Source organism: Orycteropus afer, unplaced genomic scaffold (genome assembly GCF_000298275.1).
Source record: "Orycteropus afer afer isolate SDZICR_OR568_19922 unplaced genomic scaffold, OryAfe1.0 scaffold00056, whole genome shotgun sequence".
NCBI lineage: Eukaryota > Metazoa > Chordata > Mammalia > Tubulidentata > Orycteropodidae > Orycteropus > Orycteropus afer.
This window is the reverse complement of record NW_006921643.1, coordinates 4,798,808-4,820,049: the sequence shown is the minus strand read 5'-3', so window position 1 is coordinate 4,820,049 and position 21,242 is coordinate 4,798,808. Positions and strand designations below refer to the sequence as shown.

General features: G+C 43.3%; 1 protein-coding gene across 1 annotated transcript; it reads left to right on the top strand.

Annotated features, from left to right (window-relative positions):
• Positions 1 to 4,808: 4,808 nt before the first annotated feature.
• Positions 4,809 to 14,086, top strand: ECSCR (endothelial cell surface expressed chemotaxis and apoptosis regulator). The gene is made up of 9 exons (XM_042780692.1): positions 4,809 to 4,869; positions 9,516 to 9,560; positions 9,871 to 9,915; positions 10,078 to 10,137; positions 11,681 to 11,809; positions 12,591 to 12,689; positions 12,900 to 12,936; positions 13,796 to 13,889; positions 14,078 to 14,086. The coding sequence occupies exons 1-9, from the start codon at positions 4,809 to 4,811 to the stop codon at positions 14,084 to 14,086; spliced, it is 579 nt and encodes a 192-aa protein (XP_042636626.1).
• The last annotated feature ends 7,156 nt before the right edge of the window (positions 14,087 to 21,242 follow it).

The following is a 21,242-nucleotide window of genomic DNA, read 5'->3' as shown; positions in this document are numbered from 1 at the left end:
GGATTTTTTTTTTTTAATTTCACTTTTCATTTATTCTATTATCCAGTCATTTTTACGGAGAATGTTATTCAGTTTCCATGTGTTTGCTCTTTTTCCATTGATCTTCCTATTGTTGATTTCTAATTTCATAGCATTGTGATCTGAGAAGATGCTTTGTAGTATTTCAATGTTTTAAAATTTGTTAAGGCTTGCTTTGTGGCCTAACATATGGTCTTTCCTGGAGAATGTTCCATATGCACTGGAAAAGAATGTATATTGTGCCATTGTTGGATGAAGTATTCTGTAGATGTCTATAAGGTCAAGTTGGTGGATTGCATTATTTAATTCTTCTGCCTATTTGTTGAGTTTCTTTCTAGTTGTTCTATCTTTCATTCAAAGTGGTGTATTAAAGTCTACTGCTGTAAACCAAAAAAAAAAAAAAAACCTCACTGCCATGGAGTTGATTCCGACTCATAGCGACCCCCTTTGTGTTTCAGAGGTGATAAATCTCTATAGAAGTAGATCGCCCAGTCTTCCTTCCATGGAATGGCTGGTGGGTTTGACCTGCCTGCCTTCTGGTTAGCAGTCAAATACCTTACGCACTGCACTTCCAGAGCTCCTTACTATGATGTGGAGTCATCCTTTTTTCTTTCTTTCTCTCTCTCTCTTTTTTTTTTTTTTTTCAATTCTGTTAAAGTCTGATTTATGTATTTTGGGGCTCTTTCATTAGGTGCATAGGTACTTATTATGCTTATGTTCTTTTGTTCAACAGATCCTTTAATCATTATATAATGTCCTTCCTTGTCTCTTATGGAGGTTTTTGTCTTAAAATGAATTTTATCAGAAATTGATGCTACCACCCCTGCTGTTTTTTGATTGCCGTTTGCTTGATATAGCTTTTCCAACCTTTGATTTTTAGTCTATTTTTGTCTTTAAGGTGTGTCTCTTGTAGACAGCATATTGATGGGTTATGTTTTATTATCCAGTCTGCAATTCTCCATCTCTTGAGTGATGCATTTAATCCATTGACATTTAGTGTAATTATCAACAAGTGTGAATTTGTTGCTGTCATTTTGTTATGTATTTTTTTGTGATGTTGCTGATTTCTTTGTTCCATAGAATTTTCTGTATTGAGCTCATTTTATTTATGAATTGTGTTATCATTTCCTTCATTGCTATTGTTTTAGCATTTGCTAAATATTTGTGCTTGTCCTTTATTTTGATGTGAAGGTTTATCATTTTTCTTTGAGGTTACCCTGTGATTTTCTTCCCAAGTTTAGAACAGTCTGTTCTATCTTGCAATTGTCTTGACTCCTCACCATTTAGAAGTTCTGTAACTACACAATTTTTTCCCTCTTTTTGCTTTGTAGTTGTCCTCATTGGCCACTTCATGTCTCTGGTCCCTGTTTACAATCTTGTAAGCTTATTTTACTTAGGAAACTTCCATAACTGTGTTAGTTTTGGGGTTAATTTCACCATCATATTTGAGGGACAATTTTATTGGGTATATAATTCTTGTTGGAAATTTTTTTCTTACAGAGTTTTATATATACCACCCCATTGCCTTCTCGTCTGCATGGTGTCTGCCAAGAACCCCAAGCTTAGTCTCATTGGTTGTCCTTTATAGGTAACTTTTCTTTTTTGCTTGTGCTGCTTTCAGGATTCTTTCTCTTTGTCTTTGGTTTTGGTGAGTTTAATGATACTTCTTGGTGATTTTCATTTGGGGTCTATCCTGTTTGGGTTTCATTGGACTTCTTGAATGAATATATTCTCGTCTTTCATCAGGTCAAGGAAATTCTCTTCCAAAGAATATTCACCAATTTTCTCTGTGGTTTTGTCTCTTCCTGTTCTAGAATTCTGATTACACGTAGGTATTCCTTTTGATGGTATCCAACATGAATCTCAGGCTTTCTTCATTTTGTTTTGATCTTTTTTCTGATTGAGCTCTTTCCAAAGACATATTGAGATATTTGTATTCAATCTCACTAATTTTGTCTTCCACTGATTCAATTCTACTCCTTTGCCTAGTCAATGTGTTATTTATTTCTGCAAATTTAGTATTAATCTTCTGTATTTCTACCTGTAGATTTTGTATCATTTCTAATTTTTCATTTATTTTGTTCTTGTATTGCTCTAGGGTTTTGTCTGTGTTTTCCTTAATTTCTAAGTGTTTTCCTTGGTCTGTCTCTCAATTCATTGAAGGTATCTAAATATAATTCTTTTGAATTCCTCATCAGGGAGTTCCAATGCTACTTCTTCCTCACGGATATGTTCTGGGTATGTATCCTAGTCCCTTGTTTCTACTGCTTTGTCTTGCTTCTTTGTGTGGAGAGTGATGATCTGTTGTCTCTGAGACATTGTGACTTTTTTTTTTTTTTAATTGCGTAGTTAATTGGAGAGATTTGCCCAAGATTTTCATTTTGTTTTTTTAGTTTGGATGATTCTGAGTAAGCAGAGTAATGTACTCCTCTATTCGCTAGTTGGCAGCCCTTATGCACTCACCACCTGTCTCCTGGTGGCTGTGATAGAGAATGAAAGTGGGTGCACAGATCCCTGTTAGCGGTTTGTGAAGAGCAGTTAAGGATGAGTCAAGTTCATATTGTTTGTCATGTATCATTGGCCAGTTGGTACAGAAGCAAGTGGTGGCCCTCACTCAGTAGGTGGGGCTGCAAGAGGTATGTGTATGGTTGAGTAGTATGGGCATGGTTGCAGTCACCCACTCAGTTAGACAAAAACAACAATAAAAAAAAAAACACCAAAAAAAGTAAAAACAGGAGGACAAAAAACACACACACACACACACAGTGTAAACACAGGAACAGTCACCAAAAAGAGAAGAAAAAAAAAAAAGAGGAAAGGCAGTAAATGAGAAGAAATATTTAAAGAAATACTTTAAAAAGACAAAAGAAATATAAATAGAAAAAGAGAGGGGAAAAAAACCCACCATATCTGTTTAGGAAGGAATAAGAGAAAAGAGCTGGAGTAAGAGAATAATGAAGAGAAAAAAAAAAGAAAGAAAGAAAAACAAGTATAGGAAGAAGCACAAAAAAGGAGGGGGAAAAAAAAGGAAACCAGGAAAAGGGAAGAGAAAAAAAATGCCAAAAACTAGAACTTGGGAAGGGAAAAAGAAAGAAAAAGGAAAACAGAAAAAATAAAAATAAATAAAATTAAAAACAAAAAACAAATCAGGGCATGGGAGGCACCCAGGCTCTGTCAGAGCACACAGACTGGGATAGAATTCCTGCCAGCCCAGAAGGTGGGTGGGGGTGAGGGATCACCACGCCTCTGTTCACCAAGAGGGTGTAGGGTATAAGGATAACAAGGGGAATGTTGTACATTTCCATTCATCAGCCTCTGGTATGTCCATGCTATCCTCAGCAAGCAGAGCCTATTCTTAGGTCCCTGGAATCTGAATGAGAATGCTGTCACTTAAATATCTGAAATGGCCGCATCCCTTGTAAGCATTCAAAATGACTGTGCCCTTTGGACAGCCAAAAGTCCACAGCTCAATTTGTCTCCTTCTTTGCTGTTTCCCTTTTTAGTCATCAGCCACCAGTGCAGTCGTCCATGCAGCTCTTGGGGAGCAGGGCCAATTTTTAGGTTTAATTCTCAGGTCCAAACACCACGTGGAAATATTCAAACTGTCTGTGCCATCAGGATAGCTGACAGCCCACAGCAATTTTTCTCCTTATTGAATGTTTTCATTCAAGTTCTTCTACTCAAAAATCCAAACTCACTGCCATTGAGTCATTTCTGATTCATAGTGACCCCTCCTTGGGTTTCTGAGGTGTTATCTCTATGGAAGTAGATTGCCGGTTAGGTGTTTCCTGACACACACACACTGCTTTATCTTGCTTCTTTGTGTGGACTGTGATGGTCTGTTGTCTCTGAGACATTGTGACTTTTTGTGCTTGTATTTATTGGTGTATTTAATTGAAGTGATTCACTCAAGATTTCCATTTTCTTTTTTTAGTTTGGATGTATCTTTTTTTAGTTTGTATGTGTGTGTTTGGGGGGCTCCCATGAAGAAGGGATGCTTAGAATATGGTCCTCTTGCTTTTCTGTTAAGACTAGTTCACTGCCGTCAAGTCAGATCCAACTCATAGTGACCCCTCCTTGGGTTTCTGAGTGGTATCACTATAGAAGTAGATTGCCCAACTTTCCTTCCAAGGAGAGGCTGGTGGGTTTGAGCCACCAGCCTTCTGGTTAGCAGTCAAATGCCTTAGGCACTATGCCACCAGAGCTCCTCCATTAAGAATAACAATAATGTTTGTAAGTCTTCCCTGAAAGATGTTGGGCATCCCATCTACATCCACAATCCTGAGGAGGGAGAGGAATGTGGAGAATTCAGAGTCTACAGAGCATAGGCGGTTGGTGGGCTGATCTTTGGGCTCATTCATGGGAGAGAAGGATCAGGCCTGAAGCTGTATGGCGTGGGGTTGGATTTAAGATTGCAGGAAAACCTCCAGGTGGAATGTGGAGGGATCTGATAGACTCCTCAGAGGGGTGGAGAGGGCAGATGGGGACGAGGGTACCAAAATTGGTTATGTGCACAGATCCTGGGGGAGACCACAGCAGCCCCAGCCCAGGCTGTGTAGAGTCCTGAGTGATTTGCTGCTGTTGCAGGCTCACATCCTCATCTGGATTGCCAAACTGAGAGGCCCCTGGAGCCATTCCCAATCTATTTCCTTCTATTCTTTGACAGGAAGCTCCTGGAGAGCCAGCCCCACCCCCACCCCGCCCCAGCACTCCCTCTCTCTTCTCCACTATGGACAGAGCCTCCTCGGAGAGCGGAGAGCGGCTGCCTGCCCACCACATACCCAGCTGACATGGATTCCTTCGGAGCAACGCAGCTGTGCTGGGTGATCCTTGGCTTCCTTCTACTCCAAGGTAAGAGATGGCTGCTGCTTTCCTCCAGCAGTTCCTCTCCGGAGGCTGGCAGTCCTGGACACCAGTCCCTCCTTCAGGACACAAGGCACTCTCCATCCAGGGCTCTCCCCAAGGGAAATTCCAGGGACTTTTCACAAGGAGTATCAGTTGAATTGGGGGGTGGTCATTACTACCCAAGCCAAATTCACTGCCATGGAGTTGATGCCGACTCATAGCGATCCCATAGGCCAGAGTAAAACTGCCCCCATAGTGTTTCCAAGGCTATAAATCTTTACGGAAGCAGACTATTTCATCTTTATCCCGTGGTTTTGAACTGCCGACTTTCGGGTTAGCAGTCCAATGCTTTAACCACTGTGCCACCAGAGCTCCTTGGTCGTTATGAGGCGGTGGTAAAATAGAGATACAATTAAACTCTTTTGTGGGAAAATTTCCAGGGAGAATTGGCGTCAGGAAATGTGGAAGTGGTTGTCTTGGCGTGAGACTGAGGCTGAAAAGCTTCTTCCAGGATGAATGCAGGCCTGAGAAGTGTGGTTCCTCTATCAATCTTCACCCTCTAGTCTGGGTGCAGGGTTGAACACAGCATCTCTGTCAACTGTTCTAGGACAAAATTGTCTGCACCTTAGGCTTTTTAGGTGACCTTTTTTCTTTTTTCATATGACAATTAACAATCTGAGAATTCCAAATATTAACAGTAAGCTCAGTCACAGCCAGAGGGACTCAAATTGGACACAAAGAACTGTTTGTCAAGGAATATTTATGCAACAGCCTCACCCAGGAGGCTAGATGAGAGGACCTCTAGAGGAGGTCAGAAACAACACCTTTCAGATGTGGCTTTGCCAGCTGAAGGCTCATGAAGCTCATAAGCAAAAAACCAAACCCACTGCCATCGAATTGATTCTGACTGATAACAACCCTATAGGACAAAGTGGAACCTCCCTACAGGGTTTCCAACACTATAAATCTTTACAGAAGCTGATTGTGGTAGTTAAGGTTGTATGTCAACTTGGCTGGGCCTGGTTGAGTGGCTGGGCAGCTGGATGTAGTTATTCCCCATGGTGAGATTGGTGATTAACTCCATCGTGGAATCTACTGGAGCAGCTGAGTAGCTGCTTTAGGGATGTGAGCTACTTCCAGTGTATAAGCAGCAGCTTTGAGGAAGGTCTGTAGCTTTTGGCACACTTGAATCCTGCACGTAGCCACGTTGTTATTGAGCAGCCTGCCATGTTTCCTGCCAAACTTGGGACTGTTAATGGGACTTAAATCAATGGTCTGCCGAGTGGTTTGGTAACATTGGCACTGTGCCATCTTATTGGTCGACCTTGGGCTTGTTAGCCTCAGTAGCCACCAGCTGTATGAGTGAAGGGATGCCTCTAGCTTCAGCAGGCCGGGAGCAGGAGGCAGAGCGGAAGCCCAAGATCGAGGGGCTTTCACCCAGCCTCTAGACCTGGCACTTTGAACTCAGACTTCTAGCCTCCCAAACTATAAGAGAATAAACTCCTGTTTGTCCAAGCCATCCCATTTGTGGTATTTTCTGTTAGAGTAGCACAAAGTAACCAAAACACTGATCTTTATCCTATGGAGCATCTGGTAGATTCAAGCCATTGACCTTTAGGTTAGCAGCTGAAGCACCACCAGAGCTCCCTGAAGCAGCTCATAAGGGATTCTCTAATTAGGGAGCAGTTTCTGGGAACCATAAAAAATCCAGGAGATTGTGATTCACAGGGCAGCAATTTCCCTTCAGTAATCCCTTGCCTACTTCACCCTCCACAAGTTCTCTGTGGAAGATTTATAAGCCTGTGCTAGAAGCAGTGGCGAGAGAAGCAAGCATACTTTAGATGAGGAGGAGTGATGGGAAATCTATCAAGCTGGCCCTTTCTTGGTTGTGAGGAGAGGGGGGCCAAGTACCAGATCATTCTGCTTCCCGAAGGGGCCATGGGTTAGGGGAATATCTCTGATTACTATCCCCCTCTCCCCAAAGATAGAGTCACAGATTCAATCTGGGGCTGGGGACTAGGCTGTTGTGGAAACTGTGGAGAAATGGCAGAAGAAGAGATAGAGTAAAAGGTAAGACTCAGGAGGTGGCTTTTCATAAACCTAGGCTTTTCCCTGATTCCCTATCCACTGTCATGTCCCAGGCAAGTGCCAAGGATACCAAATGCCCTGATGAACTCTAGCTAAGCCCCAGCAACCCTTCAGTTTCCTAACTTCTCATCCCAAGAGCTTAGAGCACCTATTGTCTCCTCCATTTTGAAGGACTAAAGAATCCTTTTGAGGATATACAGGCCCACAAAAGGGCTTGACTATGGAGATACAGAATCATGGCAGACTTGAGATTTGGAGAATTTGAGAGAATAGGCCAAAAAATAAAAAATGTCTAGCACTTACTGAGTAAGGGTGATCAGCCAGGCACTATGTTAAATGCTTTATAGGCATACCTTGGAGATATTGAGGGTTCAGTTCCAGACCATTACAATAAAGTGAATATTGCAATAAAACAAGTCACACGACTACTTTGGTTCCCCAGTGCATATAAAAGTTATGTTTACACTATGCTGTAGTCTACTAAGTGTGCAATAGCATTATGAAAAAGTTCGAAATGTTGTAAGGATTACCAATATGTGACATAGAGACACCAAGTGAGCACATGCTGTTAAAAAATACTTGCTTGATGCAGGGTTGCCACAGATTTTTAATTTGTATAAAACACAGTATCTGTGAAGCACAATAAATCAAGGGATGCCTATATGTGCACTTTCTCATCCTCACAAAAACCTATGAGGTAGCTACTAATACACTGTAGAGAAGAGAAAACCGAAGCCCAGGTCACACAGTAAGTGACAAAGCCAGAACTTGAACTTAAACCTGTCAGAATCCAAAATCCAAGGTCTTAACTACAAATCTATGCTATTGAAGAAGGGAGGGATTGAAGATGGTGTGGAAGGGAATGAAGTAGGTAGAGATTAGGTAGGAAAAAGCAGGAAAAAAAGAAATTCCTGTGGCTAGCATCCTTTGTGTGCCTTTGTGCCCAGTGGTCAGAGGCACCCTGGCCTGCAGAGGGAAAAGCTCACTAAATCTCTCCCTTACTCACAGAAGAATCTCCACTGGAGACAAAAAGTTCTCGGGGGCGGGGAGCAGGAGGCACAGACAGAGCAGGCAACTGGTACCTGAATGTTATGACTCTGGAACTTCTCCAAAGGCACTAACTGATTTTCTTTCTAGATAAATGCAGGAAGGCAGAATACTGTGCCCTCCACTAAAATATAAAGTTATAATCTTATCGAGTTTAGATGGTACATTCAATATGCTTGATCAGTAACTGATAGGTGTTTTCCAGGTATGCCTTGGATTAAAAGGGTTCTCCCAGGGTCATCCTATCCATCTCCATCCCAGGTGGGAAGCATTCTCTATAGCCACAATTTTTAAGTCTCTTTCTTTATCCCCCACCCAATGGGGCTATCAGAGATGATGACCTGGAAAAATACAGCCCAAAGTTAGTGCAAGCTTAGGCTTGGAAAAAAATTAATTCCATTATCCAAATGATAGCTCTATGGAGGAAGGCAGTGGGTTAAGGAAAATAAACAGACCAGCAGGCTACCACAGAACGGGGCAGGCCCCTGGCACTCAGCCACCTCCATCTACCCTGGCCTGAGTTTAGTAATTCCCTAATGATGAGGGACCAGGGAGCAGGAGGGCCAGGACAGGGGCTGCAGGCCCAGGCTGAACCAAGGGACGGGAACCCAGCTGGGCGGCTCCACTTCCCCACGTTGTTTTCCTTTCACATTGTTCACAGGTTTCAAGAATGATTTCATTATGGAAAATGAGCAAACACAACCTGACCTTCCAGGCCCCACGCACATAGCCAGACTCATACATGGATGGGCATGCACACACACAAAAATCTGCGGAGAGGCTCACAGACATACACGTGTATATGCAAAAAGCAAATGAGAACTTCTGACTGGGGACTTCTGCTGAGCAACTCCTCTCTGGGTTTGGGCAACACCGACTATTTCAGAAGGAGGCCATGACTGCAAGAGTAAACTTCCTGTGAGAGTAAATCGGCCACTTGTTCTAGAGCTCTGTCTCATATATACCTCAGAGCTTGCTTCCTGTGCAGGACTCTCCCTCCAGCTGAGGGCAGATAGAGACACAGCCTAGATACAAACCTTAACCCTTAAGAACCCTATTTTATGAACCACATTTCTCCATCCCTTTTCTTTAGAGTAGATACAGGATGACATTCTTCACAGGGAAAATGAAAGCCCCAACGAAAGAGTAGCAAGAACATTAACGTAGGGACCTGGAGTCCTGGGTTCTTGTTTAGAAAGGTCACTGGCCTTCTGTTCTTGGACATGTCACCAGTTTAAAAAAAAAACAAAAAACCTTTCCTGACCCACATGGAGTTGGAGAGATGGGAAAGGACTTTGAGACTGTGGACCATGAGATGATGGTGATGGTGCTACTGAGTCACAGTCTCAGAGGAAGCTAGCATCATCACTAGAGCCCACATCCTTTAGTTCTCTGCCAAGTATGTCTGCTTCCAGCATGGATGGCTTAGAAAGCCAAAAGGCCTGGGCTCCACTATGGGCTCTATCTTGGGCAAGGGACTCACCAAGCTAGTCCACGTATTTTGCTTTCTTTTGCAGGCCATAACTCCCAACCTACGATAGTCCAGACCTCTAGCCCTCAGGGTAAGACCAAATACACAGGGCCTACTCTAGGCAAGGTAGGAAGGATGAGAGGAACTCTAGGCCAGTTTTGCATTGACCTCAGGTGACAGGGGCTGGGGTCAGAGATTTCAGGATATCCAAAGCTGAGCTCATCTAGGGCTTTTTTTTTTTCTCCTGCCTGACCCATTCTGGCAAATCTTGAATGAGAAGAGAGACAAATGGTTGGAGGTGGGGCAAGGAGAAAGTCTAGAAAATATCAGATAAAGGGAAGAGGAGAGGGAAACAACAAAAGGTAGCAATGGATCCTTTAGCCTCTGACGATCTCTTTCAGGAGCCTCCAACAGTCTAACCACAGAACCAGTTTCTCCCAACACAGGTGAGTGAGTGTGCCTGATGAAGTGCCAACCCCATCCCACTCCCTGCCATGTCCCCAGCCATTCAGTCCTGTTTGGAGCTCAAGGTTTCTGGTATGGCTGGCAGAGTGTGGTATCACCAAACCTGCCCTTCTTCCAATTCCATATCTGACTCTGTCTTGCAGGAGATGTCCCTGCCTCAGAGCCTAACAGCCCAAGTCCTCTGTCCAGCACTGGTATTCCAGGTACTCTGCCATTCAGACTACCTCATCCAAAGAGGGTCTAGGAAGGAACCAGACACAGTTTCTGCTCTAAAAGAGAATACAAACTAGTGGGGGAACAGACAAGTAAAAAGGACCTCAGATGGACAAAGTGGGTGAGAAGGATTGTAATGGGCATAGGCAGGAGGTGCTATGGGAGCCCAGAAAAATACCAGTCACTTCAAATTCAGGGGGTGGGGCAACGAAGACATCTCAGAGTAAATGACTTTGGACACTGAGACTTGAGAAGGAGTTAGCCAGATGGAGATTGTGGGGTGGAAGTGATGGGCATATATTCCAGGCAGAAGGAGCTACACAGGTAAAGAAAGGCTCAGAGGTGAGAGAGAATGGCCCCTTCTAGAACAGAAAGCAGTAAAGGACAGGAAGATTTGGAATGAATCTGTGCATGTGCTACCTGAAGCCTTAAGCAGGCCCTCAGAGTTCTTTCTGATCCACAGAACCTCCAAAGAAGGCCTCACAAGTCCCCATGGTAACAAGTAAACCCACAACGCCAGGGTCAAGCACCATGGATGGTCATTCCTCATCCTCACTGGGCCTGCCTCAGTCCCAGCCACAGAAGCACACACTAGGACTTGGTGAGTACCCAGGGCCAAGGGTGGGTTCTTTCTTCCCCACTTCAGGAGACCCAGGTCCTGCTCCAGAACCAGAGGTCTTGAGGCCAGGATCCATATCAGTGACACCCTAGTTTGGGAGAAAATGAGATGTTTGGTGGGGGAGTAGAGACAAGAACTTGGGCCTAACCACAACAAAGGTGAAAGGCCTAGACTTAGGCTGATAAAGGAGAGGAGAAGAGAGAGGGGTAGGAAGAACCCAAAATGATGGGAAAGAGAGGTAGAAAATGCTGGGAAAGGGCTGCTGTCCTCTCAGGGAAGGCTGGTCCTTGCCAACCAGCATGGGAGAAGAGCTGGGGAGGAGGAGGACACCATTCACCTTGACCATGCTTTCATGGTGCAGGCACAGGTGCACCACACAGCAGCAGCAGCAGCAGGAACAGGGGCAGCCCAAGTAGAGTACGTGCTGTCTATGCTCACATGCAGGGTGAGATTGCTTCTCTCCCCTTTCTCTCATTTTGTTCCTTGGCCCAGACTTACTTGGGAGGGGAGTGAAGAGAGATAAGAAAAAGGAACAGTAATCAGGCCTCAAGCACAGTGAGTTAAGGAGTGGATAAAAGAAGTAGCCATACCACTTTTCAAGAGGACAGAAGTATTTGCCTCTTAACTGGCTTCCTATCTCTAGGGCATAAGTCTCTTTTCTCTGGAACTCATGAGAGAAGGGTCCAGAGTCTCCTGGAGTCATTTGAAACTAGCAACATGAGCAACCAGCAATGCCATTTACATGACCACACATCATCACAGTCTGACTTCCATTCTCTTGGGATCTAATTGAAGTGCCTGAGAGACAGTCTTTTTTGTAGGGTGTGAGCTTCCCCTGCAATCTCTTACTTGGGGGTTGGGGAGGGAAGCTAGCTCTCCATGATAGGTCATGTCAGTCCCCATCACTGATACAGCTTACTTCATCTTAGACACAACCCAAAATATTACCCCCAAATCAACCACCACGAACCTGAGGACAGGGGATTATTTGACCATCGTTCCTAGTCCCACATCAGAGTCGGTGCTCACGGTGGCTGCATTTGGTGAGTCATGTGGGGATGGGAGGGAATTGCCCCAGGAACTTGGACTCAGTATACAAACACAAGCTCAAATAACTCACTAAAAAAACCAAACTCATTGCCATCAAGTTGATTCTGACTCATAGTGACCCCCTTTGGGTTTCTGAGGCAGTAAATCGCTATGGAAATAAATTGCCCAATCTTCCTTCTGCAGAGTGGCTGGTGGGTTTGAATTGTCAACTTTCTGGTTAGCAGTCAAATGCCTTAGGCAGTACACCACCAGAACTCCTTAGCTCAAATAACACCCATTTATGCAAGATGGTTTGCCTGAAGGAAAGGCTCTGGTAGGAGAGATCCACCACTGGCCCTCTAGTCAACTATTTTTGGCTCTTATGGGTTCTGTGTTCCTATGGGAGGATAAGGGAGCTCTGGTAGCGTAGTGCCTAGTGCACTTGAGTGCTAACCAGAAGGCTGGTGGTTCAAACCCACCAGCCACTCCTGGGAAGGAAGATGGGGCAATCTACTTCCATAATGATACTGCCTAGGAAACCCAAGGAGGAGTCGCTATGAGTCAGGTCTGACTTGACGGTACATAACAACAACAACATGGAAGGATGGACACAGGAGGATGCCCCACTCTGGCTAGGGGCAGCAGGCTGAGAGCTTGTTGTTCAACAAAGAAATGGAATTCACTTTGCTTCTGGAGCCTGTCTATACAGCACTTGGCAAAGGGAATTCTGGACTCCTGTTGCTCTGTTCTCTCCCCTTTTGAGTCTCCCTTTCACCCCATTTTTTCTCTGTTCAGGTGTTATCAGTTTCATTGTCATCCTGGTGGTCGTGGTGATTGTCCTAGTCAGTGTGGTCAGTCTAAGGTTTAAGTGTCGGAAAAACAAGGAGCCTGAAGGTAATGCCTTGACCTCAGGCCCCCTCTGTCCCTCTTTGCTGGGGAGATCCATAGCTAAATTCTGTGGCTGAGACCTAGATTGGAGTTGAAAGAAGGATTGGAATTTAAACACCATGAATTGTGAGGGGCCACTTGGGTGGGCTTTGATGGGCAGGTCAAGTGTCTGAGTTACAGCGTGTGATTCCCAATCTGTGCCTTGGATTTTTACAGATCCCCAGAAACCAGGGAGTTCGGGGATATCTGAAAGGTAAGACTGTCAATAGTATAAGAGAGATATCATCTATCTGATCTCTCCTTCCCCTGCTTCCAAGAGGGAACCAACACTTCCTGCCTTACATACACACACATACACACATGCACACACACAACCTTGACAGCCTCCACTGAGCCACTGGGTGGCAGGACAAGAACAGGGAGAGATCTAAAAGAAGACATCAGGTGAAGGTGATGGGAGATGGAATGGAACTCTTCACTCCCAGAGCTAAACGTCTGTAACCCTCTTGAAAAGTGTAGGAACACAGATTCTAATCTGCCCCTTTAATAAGAAGACACTTCCTCAGTGTTAAGAACTACTTATTTCGTCCCTACTATGTGATAAGTAGGAGCCCTTGTGGCTCAATGGTTAAGGCATTTGGTTTGGCAGTTTAAACCCACCAGATGCTCCACAGAAGAAAGATGAGGCAGTCTGCTTCCATAAAGATTTACAGCCCTGGAAACCCTTGGGGCAGTTCTACCCTGTTCTATGGGGTCACTGTGAGTTGAAATTGACTCAATAGCAGTGGGTTTAGTTTTGGATGTATCAAATACTGGACACTTTGAAATATTATCTCAAATTCTTACAGCAACTCTTCAAGGCAGATATTACTTCATTTTACACATGAATAAAATAAGGCTGAAGAGAGGTTTTAACATGGTCAAGATTACACAAGTAGTGAGTAGTAAAACCAAAGCACTTTCAAAGCACTCAGTTCATTATGACCCAGCACTAAAACATAGAATTTTCGAAACAAAGGTCTGAGGTTCAACTCCAAACCCACAGTTCCTTGACTCCCCGTTACCCTCCCTCCTCCTCCTCTCTATAACGCAGACTCCCTCTCTACCCCTAGTTGCTCCACTGCCAACGGCGAGAAAGATAGCATCACTCTCATTTCTATGAAGAATATCAACATGAATAACAGCATAGGATGCTCAACGGAGAAGGTTTGTTTTTCCTCTTTCCTTCCTTCTTCTCCCAAGTTCACCTTTACCCACCTCCTCTTACCTTCAAGTTCTAGTCCCTGAGCCAGAAAGGAGATACTTTCAAAGACCCAGGATCTCCTCCCCTCTTTCCTACCCCATCACTTCCATCCAAGAAGTTCATCCTTCCTCATTATGTCTTTATTTTGCAGGTTCTGTAAAGGTAACCTCAGGGTCCTATGGGCCCAAGGATGATGCAGCTGCCCTGTGACTGTGAGGAGGAAGTGATGGGATTGGTAGGGACAATGAACTACATATAAATTATTTTATTTTTTCACATCTACTCCCAGATCTAAAGGACGCTAGCATTCCTTCAGATCTAGGAGCAAGCTACTGATATAAGAGACTCTCCTATGTGGACAGCCATTCAAGAAACACAGCCCGCTCAGAGTCATAGGAAAGTGAGGAAAAATGATTAAGTGAATTGGTCTTATCTACTTTGCATTAAAATTATTTTCTGGCCTGCTATCTAACTTCTTTTAAGGTTTCTACTCCCATGCACATTTCTTTACTGAGTGTTCCAGTAGCTTTGGGACCGCCTTTCTTAGGCCAGGAATGTATGGAAGGTTCTATCCCTCTAGGGAGCTCTCTGAGAAACCAGGGAGATGGAAAGAACTTTTTGTCAGGTCTGCCTTGGTTCACTTGGCTTATTTAAGTGGAGTTGAGGTAACTGAGTAAGCACTCCAATAGAGGAGAAAGAAAATAGAATATAAACCATGGATAATCATCACCAGTAAAGAAGTATCACATCTGGAGAGAGAGAACCTAGGAGGCACAAAACATTTTGCCTAGGAAATTTCATTGGTGAGAATTGAATAATATGAAGGTAGCTGTCCTGTGCCTGCCCTAGGGTAGATACACATCACTTTGGCCCTAGCTATGGCAAGATCACTGGGCAAGTTTGGAATGAAATTAAGTCTGTGACTCCATAAACAGACAACTCACCCACTTCATTCCATACAGTTGTTATCTTTGTGACCTAGAAAAAGGGAAAGAAAGGGGAAAAAAAAGTCACTTAAACACTGTGAGGTTACTTAAAGTGAAAAAGAAAGGCAATATCTGTTTTCTTAGTAATAGACATCTTTGCCATGACACTGGTTTGGGAATGAATCTTTTTGGGTACAATCAATGAAGAATGATCTGTATATGTCTGCAGAGATTGTTTAACACGATAAGCATCTACTTGCCAGCAGTTGGAAGACATGGAGAACACCATTCCTCTCTCTGAGATCACCCATTCTCAAGGAAAAATAAGACTGAAAAAACTTACTGGATTCTAAAATCATCTAAGGCATGGCCTGTAACCTACTCATGTTTATAACTACAGCACATCATAGGTAATGAAAACTGGTTCTTGAATGAAGGGAACCTGGCCATGAGGCTGGACTCCTCCACAAATTTGTAGCTTGACTTGATCAAATCATCCCCTTTCTCTGAACCTCTTTTCTTACTTTTAAAGTGAGGTGGCTGAACTACTTGGCCTTCACTATCTTTTCTCTTCTTATATTCTATTATTCTATAAAGTCTAGACCAAAAAAAACCCACAATCTGTTGAGTAGAAATAACTGCAGGACAACCAGACATAAATCTTATGTGACTCTTCACAAGCCTTTGACATTCTCTGGGAAAGTCTTTACATTCCCATGTATTAATAGGAAAGAGTGATCCTACTGGCTCTGTCTACCTCATAGGCTACTGGATAAGTGAAATGGAATAATAATTGTGGAAATGCTTAGGAAGTAAAAATATTAGCTGGCAATGGTAGTAGACAGTGTGGAGTACCGCCAAGATCCCACTTGAGGATCAAGGCATTTGTTCCCCAGCTGCTGGGAGTGTTGGCTGCTGAGGGATCACAGCTGGTTGATGACTGCTTGATAGGAATGGGGGTGGGGATGAAGACATAGACCTCTTGCCTCAACTTCCCCTCTACCCAATCCTGCTTCCCTCAGCCCTCATAGCTATTGTTCCCAGGAGCACTCACCAATAAACTTTTGGCATGAGAATCTGAGTTTCAGAGTCTATTTCCTGAGGTACCCAACCAATGACAGGTATATTAAAAAAAAAAAAAAAGAAAATTCAGAATATTTTATTTAAACCACACTGCAGAAAGCACATGACCTGCGCTGGTCAATTCTAGTACAACAATCGGTCACTGGGCTAGAACTCTCCAAGTGACATAAACAATGTCAAGAAGTACTAGATTCTGTTTGAATTGTTATTGTTATTCTGAATGCCATTGGCCCTTAGTTCAGCTGCTTAAGATACTGGATAATCAGGTCAAGGATATGGGTCTCACTCTAGGTAACTCATTTGATGTCTCCATTCTAAAGCCACAAACTTCCCCCTGACTCTGGACAATGTCCTGCAAATATGAGCTGTTAGTCATAAGGTATTTATATGTGTGGTTTGAGAAGGAGTGACCTGCTATTAATATCTTTGAGGTTGAAAGGCTTTTACCCTGACACTGATACTGCAGTACCATGTTACCCATGTGGATTGTCCTTTTGCTAAGTAACTATCCTTTGGGAAGGGGTCCAGGGCAAACTCATTTAATGCTGAATTCTGCTGTGTAGCAAACAAAGGAGTTTCTGCTGGAGGATCCTACCATTTACACAAGTACAAGACCCTACTGCTGACAGGAAATCCAAGTGTAGCCTTCTATAGTCCCTGCAGCTACCCTGAGATCACATCTCTTCCTTGATGTCTAGACAACAGGATGGTGGCCATTTACAAGACAGCTTCCTCCCTATTCCCACATAGAACTCCATGCCCCTAAAGCAGAAACAGATGGTGGGGTGGGGTGATTGCTGTAGAGTGTCCTCATCTCATTTCTTTCCTCTTCCTGTGGAAGGGCAACCAACAAACAAGCTCAGGCATACAGTCCTGGGTGGACCAGCAGATCATTTACTCAGAATTTCTTCTAGGGCTGCATGGGTAGGTCCAACATCTTAATCACATAGTGCTCACAGCAAGCCTCAATATCCCCAACAAAAATTCACTATAGTTCAACAAATTAAGTTTTAAAAGTAAGCAGAGATGACTCATAGAAACCTGAGGTTGTCCCAAAGTAAAATGATTTAGCGGACAGAGGATCTCATTGACCTAATGCTTGCACCCAATTTCCCAAAGATAGGCTAGTATAGCTAAATTTTATTTGAATCTGCTGGAAAACATATAGTTTGGGTTACCAGTCTCCCTGTGGGTCAGTGGATGCTTTCCTTTCTCTTCTTTTCAAACTTCTCTCTACACCTACCTCCTTTTTGAGAACTACATCCGAGATCTCAATTCTCTTCTCTCATTCCCAGTTACTCCCTCATTCTCTCTGCTGGTTACACAACTTCCTCTTCTATAGAACACAGATTGGATTTGGCAGTGGGAATTAATTTTGTTGAATGGTTTGTGAATGTTCAAAATCTGGCATAAAAGTGTTCTGAATTTTGAGGTTTGGGATTCTAAGTTAGCTCTAGTGATGTAGACATAGAAAAACTCAACCCAAATGGTTAATTTAGATGTAAATGAGATGAAGGATACATTTGCATGATAATATCTGAGACTCTGGCAATGCTGAACTGTTTATTGCTGGGGTAGAATTAAATGAGTCAAATCTAGAAAAGAAGGGGTGAGGTTTCAGAGGATAAGGAGAGGAAAGAATGTTGAGATACCTACAAGTTGTCTCTAAGAGGCCTTCACTTCTCAAATTTTGTTCAGCATTCTTGAACCTGGACTCTGCTCCTAAGACCCAAAACCAAACCCACTGCCATTGAGTTGATTCTGACTTATAGGACAGAGAAGAACTGTCCCATAGGGTTTCCAAGGTTGTAAATCTTTATGGAAGGAAACCGTCTCATCTTTCTCCTGCGGACCAGCTGGTGGGTTCAAACCACCAACCTTTTGGTTAGAAGCCGAATGTTTTGCTCCTAAGTAGCCCCACAAATTCATAATATGTCTTCTCAATCAAGTTACCCTCTACAGTCGTCTAGCACCTTCATTCTTTGCCAGGTACTTCTGACTTCATGGCTCTCTATCTCTTAGCATCTCCAGACCTTAACCTTGTGGCACTGGGCTTCATAGTGCACCTCACCCTCCCCTGTTCATCTGTTAGAGCAGGCTCTCTAGCCTTCGCAAACCAGAAGGCCTTCCATTTTATATTCAACTACTTGATGGATGGGAGCTCTGGTAGCATAGTGCCTAAGGCACTTGACTGCTAACCAGAAGGCTGGAGGTTCAAACCCACCAGCCACTCCTCAGAAGGAAGGTTGGGCAATCTACTTCCGTAGTGATACTGCCTCAGAAACCCAAGGAGGGGTCACTATGAGTCAGGTCCCACTCAACAACACATAACAACAACAACAACTTGATGGATGTCCCTGATTAAGGCCTTTGGCTTCAGAGCACAAGTGACTTTTTCAGGACTCAGTCTTCTGTGATCCCACTGTTGCCTGGGGTATATGAGCTGGTCAGAGGTGCAGTGTCCCAGAACTGGGCTTTTGACTCACCCTAGGATTTTGGTGTCTCTTTTGTCTCTCATGTTTAAGAACACAAGGTAATCCATCTGATTTTGGATGGCTTGGAACCTTTCTCATAATCACTCACTTTTGCTATGCTTTTGTGCTTTTGGAAGAGGCAAATCACCACTTTTAGTGGCTGGATTGAAGGGCTAGAGTGAGAGGAACAGCAGCTTTCAAGCCCTTTTTTGTAGTGCTGTGCCTCTTGCCATATTTGTAGGTAATAATTGCCAGACAGACTAGCAGGGGATATAATTAGACATATCTGGACCTTTTGACATACTCAATATACTCCACCACTATCCCCCCACTAGGAGCTCTAGTGGCATAACACCTAAGGCATTTTACTGCTAACCAGAAGGCTAGCGGTTCAAACCCACCAGCCACTCCTCAGAAAGAAGGATGGGCAATCTACTTCCGTAAGTGATACTGCCTCGGAAGCCCAAGGAGGGGTCACTATGAGTCAGATCCCAACTCCACAGCAGTGCGTTGCATTTGTTTGTTTTATACCCCCACTAAGGAGCCATGGTAGCACAACAGTTAAGCACTTGGCTGCTAATCAAAGGGTTGGCAGTTCAAACTCACCCAGTGGAGAATTTCCGCCCCTAAAGATTACAGCCACAGAAATCCTATGGGGCTGTTCTACTCTGCCACACAAGGTTGCTATGAGTCAGATTCAACTCAACAGCACTCAACAACAACAATATCCTCCCACTACTAATTTATAATACCAGCCATAGGAAAACAATGACTTCTCTTCCTCCAAGCTAGTCGGTAAGAGTGGTTAGCATTTAATAAGCACATATTATATGGGAGATTACAGGCATGACACAGGAGACTTTGACCCTTCCAGTTTATGTCCACACCTGTACAACTTTCCACCCCACCCCTAACCCTGCAACTGCCTAAATAGTTGCTGATTGATACTGATACTGAAACTGATTTAGTCTTCTCAGTATCAGTGAATTCCAGGTAATTCTCTTTCTTCTTCTTCTTTTTTTAAATACATTTTATTGAAATATAATCTATGTACAGTGAAATACACAAAACTAAAGTGACATGGGTCAATGCTTTTTTTTTTTTTTTTTTTTTTTTTTGCAGTGCTCCCTCCCCTCCCCTCCCACCTCTGGTAACCAACAAAGAAAGTTTTCTTCCATATATAAACCTTTCCTTGACTTTTTACAATAATGAACTAATACTTTATTTGTGATTCTGTGATTGACTTATTTCCCTCAGCATAATGTCCTCCAAGTTCATCCATGTTATGCGGTGTTTTGCAGATTCTATATTATTCTTTAGTGTCGCATAGTACTCCATTGTGTGTATGTACCATAGTTTGATTATCCATCCTTCTGTTGATGGGCACCTAGGTTATTTCCATCTTTTTGCTATTGTAAATAGTGCTGAGATGAACATGGGTGTGCATATATTTGTTCTTGTCCTGGCTCTCACTTCTTTAGGATGTATACCTAGTAATGGGATTGCTGGGTCAAATGGTATTTCTAATTCCAGCTTTTTAAGGAATCACCGTACTGTTTTCCACAGTGGTTATATCATTTGACAGTCCCACTAGCAGTGTATGAGAATCCCAATCTCTCCACATCTTTGCCAGCATTTGTTATTTTCTGTCTTGTTGAACTATGCCATCAGTGCTGGGGTGAGATGGTATCTCATCGTTGTTTTGATTTGCATCTCTCTGATGGCTAATGATCGTGAACATTTCTTCATGTATTTGCTGGCCGCCTGAATATCCTCTTTGGTCTTCTGCCCATTTTTTAATTGGATTGTTAATCTTTTTGTTGTTGAGATGTTGGAGTTTTCTATAAATTTTAGAGATAAGTCCCTTGTCAGATATGTAATTATTGACAAGTATGAATTTGTTGCTATCATTTGAATTCCAGGTAATTCTTTACTTGAGGATAAACATGACCATCTTTCCCTTTTGCAGACCTGATCTTTGGCTATTTCAACCCCTCCTGCAGTCATGAGTCAGTGGGTGAGAACATTGTACCAAGACACTTAAGAAGAGTAGCCTTAATTCTTGCCTAGGCTCCATGCAAACCTGGGTGAGGATCAGCATGAATATTTCTTAAATTCCTTTTCACTAATCTCCTGGAGTCTAGTCTTTCAGAAAGGAAGGGAATGGGCCAAGGAAACAATCGAACTGGAAGAAAGAGAAAAACTCTCAGAGGGGTCTCAAAGCAATATACCCACTCCCACTGCCATCGAGTTGATTCCAAGCTATAGCAACGCTTCAGGATAAAGTAGAACTGCCCCATAGGGTTTCCAAGGCTGTAAATCTTTGAGGAAGCAGACTGTCTCAAAGTCTGGTGGATTCCAACAGTCTGTATTTTGGTTAGCAACAGAATGCCTTAATCACTGCACCACCAGAACTCCTTAAAGTAGAATAGGAAGGAGGAAGTATAAGGAACAGCAAAGAGGGGACCATAATGCAAGCCCTAAGACCTGCCCTTTTCTTCTTCTTTCTACCTATGACCCTGTAGTAGTCCCTTTAAGGACTCTATGAATGACTGGAGTCTGTGCCTGAGAAACTGCAGGACGAAGGGTGTTCCCAGGCTGTCTCTTAACCCCAGAAATCTACCTCACTTCTAATTTTCTTGGCTTTTAAGCTTCCTCTGGCTTATTGCCAAACCCATCTCTAAATTTCCAGAGCCTAGCACAGACTTCGCACAGAAGAGGAATTAGCGTATATTTTAAAACAACATCCCTGAGTGGAATAACAGTCTTGCTGTCACCCTCTAGTCTATAGTTTGCGACGCCCTTCCCAACAAGAGAGGATTTCAGTCACACC